General features: G+C 45.5%; 2 protein-coding genes across 2 annotated transcripts; one reads left to right on the forward strand and one right to left on the reverse strand.

Annotated features, from left to right (window-relative positions):
* Positions 1–2575: 2575 nt before the first annotated feature.
* LOC128297877 (uncharacterized) lies at positions 2576–3714 on the reverse strand. The gene is made up of 3 exons (XM_053033594.1): positions 2869–3714; positions 2662–2727; positions 2576–2602 (listed from the first exon to the last, which is right to left on the reverse strand). Exons 1-3 carry the CDS (start codon positions 3712–3714, stop codon positions 2576–2578), a joined length of 939 nt encoding a protein of 312 aa, XP_052889554.1.
* A 544-nt stretch (positions 3715–4258) lies between these two features.
* LOC128297888 (uncharacterized) lies at positions 4259–5397 on the forward strand. Its single transcript, XM_053033605.1, has 3 exons — positions 4259–5104; positions 5246–5311; positions 5371–5397. The coding sequence occupies exons 1-3, from the start codon at positions 4259–4261 to the stop codon at positions 5395–5397; spliced, it is 939 nt and encodes a 312-aa protein (XP_052889565.1).
* The last annotated feature ends 603 nt before the right edge of the window (positions 5398–6000 follow it).

Consider the following 6000-nt stretch of genomic DNA (forward strand, 5'->3'; position numbering starts at 1 on the left):
TAATTATTAACGATACACATGCAACAGATGTGAATACTAGGTTCGAATAATTTATTGTAATATTTTACCGCGAGCCTGCGAGGCTGCTCTTATATATTTAACTTAAAAAACACACTTTGCAAAATTGCAACGCAATTAAATGGCACATTGCGCAGGTTTAACGGTGCTTTCATGAACGGTTTCAAAAAGTGACACATCGACGAAAAGAGAGGTTCGTGAGTTCCATCATGCTATCCTCTTTATTCAGGCTGCGAACAGAATCAAAACAATATCAGCATGCAGCCTAAATCAAAGCAAATCATTTCAAACTTAACAATGTATTGTATTTTCTTGCCATTATCAAAAGAAGTTCTACAAGTAGTGAAACTATTCCAAAATCGGACCAGTGTTTCAGTGTACATCTGATCACAACTCTTCTCCATACGAGCGTTTATTCATTTATCGCGAGCCAGTGAGTAAACGTCTACAAACCCGTTGGGTACAAGGTATGTTTGTACGGACCACAACACAACAACCCGACTCGTCCTTTTATACCCGGCTGTATTTATGCTTCTTTTTAGCGTTGCAGCTTAAATCGGCAATCCTGTATCTGATCTGAAAGTGTATCTAGGGCAGCGGGCGTCACAGCTGCAATCATTGGGCCGGCAGTTTGCTTAATTTTGGACACAAACTTCAAGCAGGCATTCTTCAGCTCTGCGACGCTGTATCATTTCTTCCGTAATGTATTGGAACATTTCCAATATACCACAGTGGAACTACAGTCAGCCGTACCATCGATCAGTATAGTGTAAGTTTCAATATTTCGATACAGTAAAATGTACCCGACTAAAGATTGAGTTATACCTCTTGCAGATCACATGATCCAATCCCTTTTCCGGACACAAACAGGCGATCAATGAACCAGCGCAACAAGTGACCACAGGATTATTATTTGGCGTAGTGCTTAGTGTATCCGGTTGGCAGACGACGACGGCGCTTGGTCGGAAGCGGCTACGAGGGATCCTACATCAGGTCAAGACCGCAAAGCGCCTAAAGAAGGAAGCAAGTGTTTAGTGCTCGTGCTCGTTTACGTTACGCTGCGTCGATTATTATATATAGACGATAGAAAGACTAAATTAAAATTTGGGTTTACAGTTGTTATTTCAATAAATTAATTAATACTTACGATCGAATTGCGGTCTACAAAGCTATGTTTTCCTACCTTACAAATGCCATTTGCTAAATGATTTGAATACAATTTACAGGTGATGCTAATAACCGGTAAGTATAAGCATAGGTTTTACAAGTCCATTTGAAGCTGCTACACGGGTTATTTGATTTTTGCTGGAGCGGATAGGAATAGACAAAATAGCTCGAACTACATCGAACAGTCGAACAAACTGTAAGTATTAATTGTTAGTGAAAATGTTGGTAAAATTTATTTTTTCAATACCAGCACGTTATCGGTAAAGTGTTTTTCATTCAGTCTATGTATTCAGAATTCGTATTGCAAATATAGGAGTGCATATGATCGTATCAATACGGATCAGTTCGTAATTCGTAGCTTGTTCGATCAGATCGCGTTTGAGTGTGGATTGCCAACGTGGAATGTAGTTGCTATGGTTGTGGAATGTTTCGAGAGCACAGGTTGGATTTGTTACGCATTAGAAAAATTATTTCTATCATTCGCTGACAAACCGGTAGAGGCTTGCTTACCATCATAGATCCTGCTTGAAATGCTATCGGAAATCTGTTCTCCAATTCAATACACCGATTAATGGTCCATAATTTGCTTTTCACTGAGGAGATGAGAAAGCATATGTATCACAAAGTGGGACCGTGGCTATTGAAGCTATACTAAATGCATATTTGGTTTTTTTTTCAAAGCTTTTACAGTGGGGACAACCACACCGATACCCGAGATAAGTGATGAAGGTTTACAGGGGAAGGATTGTTATGAACTCGAGATAAAATTGTTTCAACTGCTTGGCAGAAATGGTGCAGCTCAATTGCTCAATCAAGTGCCTTCGATGCGCTAGCAGGATGATCCGATGCGTTTGTGGATGAGGGAGTCTGCTTACGTAGCGGCTCAGATGTTCACCGATATAAATGCTTGTTGTGACATTGATGCAACGATGCATAAGAGAAAGTGTGCTTTTTGTTATTGGACTTTTGTAACTGGTGGCATCTTACCTCATGTTAACACACGTGAAGGACGGGCACGTCAACATTCAGAGCTTCAATAAAAAAATTGTTTGTTAATGAGTAGTTAACGAAATAGTGTTGTTAGTAGGTTAGTGTAATAGCAAGTGTTTTTTTTTTTTTTTTTTTTTTTTTTTTTACAAGGAGGGGAAACCTTCCAAAGGCTGACACGTGTAACGGATTGCGGACACGTAGTGGGGGATTCACAACTTTAAGAGTTGCGGGACCGCCCTAAAACCCAACTCCTTGAGCCATTTTGCTTAAGCAGGGCTGGCGTCAACCGACTAGCATATAATCCGTTCCTGAATAGTGACGGAAGCAATATACTTACCGTGTTATGCTAGTTATGTTGGTTTGCTGTTAGTGTGCAAACTGATTAACCGGGGGGGTTACATCAACCGATCGCGGATATGATCCGTGCCTGAATAGAAACGAAAGAAATATTAGAATTGAACTGTTGATTAATATGCTGCTACTTACCGGATGATGGTGATTGTCCTGCTGTTCGTGTGGATGCTGGTGGGTACGTGGGCAGACGTCAGCCGACTAGAATGCGATCCAATCCTGAATAATTTGTTCAACACAAAAATTAACATTTGATAAACCTCATTGGTCAGAACAATTTTGATACTTACTGGATGATCAACACGTTTCCCGTGCAATGACTGCAAGAAGGGTCCCAAATACATCGTTCTCGTGCTCTTTGCGGAACATGTACTCCGCAAAGTAGCCCTCCAACGATCCTTGAATGTTGGTGCCCTTCTGCTTTAGGAAGTGTTTCAGCCACCGCCACACATTCTCAATTCGTTGGGTGTGTACATCACCCTGGAGCGGATCCACGAAATTGTATGAATGGTTGACGGTGGCGTGATCGTATCCCAACCCGGTGAGTCCGTTGTAACCCGCCCAGCAGTCGGAAAGGATCCGCGTTCCAGGTGCCACGTGCCGTTGGATCAGCTCGTGGAGCACAGCCTGGGTCCGGGCCTCCACACGCTCCAAGAAAATCTCGCCGGTTTCCCGGCAAATACCGCCAACCAACCACTCCTTGTTGGCGCTGCTGATCCGGCCGATGTTATATTTGCGGCGGACGACCTTCGTCTCGTCTACCTCGACGGTCATCCCTGCTCCGCCGATTTGTCGTGATGTTCGATCAAACTCAAAATCGAACAAGAAATCGCGGAGCAGCCTGAACCACTCCAGGACCGCGCAGCGGCTCAGCCCGGTCTCGCTCATCGCGCGACTCACGGGCGACTTTGCCGCCCACTCGTAAAACAAACGCGTCAAAGTAGCCAAGCTACTTTTCGCGTCGTAGAAAATGGATGCAGTCCGGATACTGCAGGTAGCCGCACACGCCTTACGGCGGCACAGCCACTTCACCCGGTCACCGGCGGTCACTTTTTTAAGCTTCATGGCTCCACTGCACTTCGGGCACGATTGCTCGCGCTTCAGGAGCCCCTTGCCCTGCAGCCACTCGATCCCTCGCAGTGGATCCTCAAACAGCGCACTTAGTTCACCACTGTTTTTTATTTCCATCGTGGAAATCGTATTGAAAATTGGTGTAGCGCTTAAAAACGGCCAAGCAAAAATGTTGACACAGAACCACAGAACACACGCGCTGTCAATGTTTTTGCCAGTATGAACTTTTGGCGCTTTTCCGATTTACCTCAATCTAACTTACCAATACCACCAATCCACCCGTACCGATTTAGTAAACTTGCTGGTATGTGTGCCATTAGCGCACCTACACATACGCAATTGCACTAGTAGGATAGGAGCTAGTTGTGCTAGGTGCTGCACAGAATGAATGAGTTTCTTTGTTTCATGCTGCTGTCGTTCTAGTATCCTACTAGTGCAATTGCGTATGTGTAGGTGCGCTAATGGCACACATACCAGCAAGTTTACTAAATCGGTACGGGTGGATTGGTGGTATTGGTAAGTTAGATTGAGGTAAATCGGAAAAGCGCCAAAAGTTCATACTGGCAAAAACATTGACAGCGCGTGTGTTCTGTGGTTCTGTGTCAACATTTTTGCTTGGCCGTTTTTAAGCGCTACACCAATTTTCAATACGATTTCCACGATGGAAATAAAAAACAGTGGTGAACTAAGTGCGCTGTTTGAGGATCCACTGCGAGGGATCGAGTGGCTGCAGGGCAAGGGGCTCCTGAAGCGCGAGCAATCGTGCCCGAAGTGCAGTGGAGCCATGAAGCTTAAAAAAGTGACCGCCGGTGACCGGGTGAAGTGGCTGTGCCGCCGTAAGGCGTGTGCGGCTACCTGCAGTATCCGGACTGCATCCATTTTCTACGACGCGAAAAGTAGCTTGGCTACTTTGACGCGTTTGTTTTACGAGTGGGCGGCAAAGTCGCCCGTGAGTCGCGCGATGAGCGAGACCGGGCTGAGCCGCTGCGCGGTCCTGGAGTGGTTCAGGCTGCTCCGCGATTTCTTGTTCGATTTTGAGTTTGATCGAACATCACGACAAATCGGCGGAGCAGGGATGACCGTCGAGGTAGACGAGACGAAGGTCGTCCGCCGCAAATATAACATCGGCCGGATCAGCAGCGCCAACAAGGAGTGGTTGGTTGGCGGTATTTGCCGGGAAACCGGCGAGATTTTCTTGGAGCGTGTGGAGGCCCGGACCCAGGCTGTGCTCCACGAGCTGATCCAACGGCACGTGGCACCTGGAACGCGGATCCTTTCCGACTGCTGGGCGGGTTACAACGGACTCACCGGGTTGGGATACGATCACGCCACCGTCAACCATTCATACAATTTCGTGGATCCGCTCCAGGGTGATGTACACACCCAACGAATTGAGAATGTGTGGCGGTGGCTGAAACACTTCCTAAAGCAGAAGGGCACCAACATTCAAGGATCGTTGGAGGGCTACTTTGCGGAGTACATGTTCCGCAAAGAGCACGAGAACGATGTATTTGGGGCCCTTCTTGCAGTCATTGCACGGGAAACGTGTTGATCATCCAGTAAGTATCAAAATTGTTCTGACCAATGAGGTTTATCAAATGTTAATTTTTGTGTTGAACAAATTATTCAGGATTGGATCGCATTCTAGTCGGCTGACGTCTGCCCACGTACCCACCAGCATCCACACGAACAGCAGGACAATCACCATCATCCGGTAAGTAGCAGCATATTAATCAACAGTTCAATTCTAATATTTCTTTCGTTTCTATTCAGGCACGGATCATATCCGCGATCGGTTGATGTAACCCCCCCGGTTAATCAGTTTGCACACTAACAGCAAACCAACATAACTAGCATAACACGGTAAGTATATTGCTTCCGTCACTATTCAGGAACGGATTATATGCTAGTCGGTTGACGCCAGCCCTGCTTAAGCAAAATGGCTCAAGGAGTTGGGTTTTAGGGCGGTCCCGCAACTCTTAAAGTTGTGAATCCCCCACTACGTGTCCGCAATCCGTTACACGTGTCAGCCTTTGGAAGGTTTCCCCTCCTTGTAAAAAAAAAAAAAAAAAAAAAAAAAAAACACTTGCTATTACACTAACCTACTAACAACACTATTTCGTTAACTACTCATTAACAAACAATTTTTTTATTGAAGCTCTGAATGTTGACGTGCCCGTCCTTCACGTGTGTTAACATGAGGTAAGATGCCACCAGTTACAAAAGTCCAATAACAAAAAGCACACTTTCTCTTATGCATCGTTGCATCAATGTCACAACAAGCATTTATATCGGTGAACATCTGAGCCGCTACGTAAGCAGACTCCCTCATCCACAAACGCATCGGATCATCCTGCTAGCGCATCGAAGGCACTTGATTGAGCAATTGAGCTGCACCATTTC

The sequence above is a fragment of the Anopheles moucheti genome, chromosome 2, assembly GCF_943734755.1.
Source record: "Anopheles moucheti chromosome 2, idAnoMoucSN_F20_07, whole genome shotgun sequence".
NCBI classification, from domain to species: domain Eukaryota; kingdom Metazoa; phylum Arthropoda; class Insecta; order Diptera; family Culicidae; genus Anopheles; species Anopheles moucheti.

Coding starts and splice junctions, on each gene's coding strand:
- LOC128297877 (XM_053033594.1), bottom strand. CDS start 3,714: ATGGAAATAAAAAACAGTGGTGAACTAAGTGCGCTGTTTGAGGATCCA. Junction 2,728..2,868: donor GCAAAGAGCACGAGAACGAT/GTATTTGGGACC, acceptor ATCGCATTCTAG/TCGGCTGACGTCTGCCCACG. Junction 2,603..2,661: donor AGGACAATCACCATCATCCG/GTAAGTAGCAGC, acceptor GTTTCTATTCAG/GCACGGATCATATCCGCGAT.
- LOC128297888 (XM_053033605.1), top strand. CDS start 4,259: ATGGAAATAAAAAACAGTGGTGAACTAAGTGCGCTGTTTGAGGATCCA. Junction 5,105..5,245: donor GCAAAGAGCACGAGAACGAT/GTATTTGGGGCC, acceptor ATCGCATTCTAG/TCGGCTGACGTCTGCCCACG. Junction 5,312..5,370: donor AGGACAATCACCATCATCCG/GTAAGTAGCAGC, acceptor GTTTCTATTCAG/GCACGGATCATATCCGCGAT.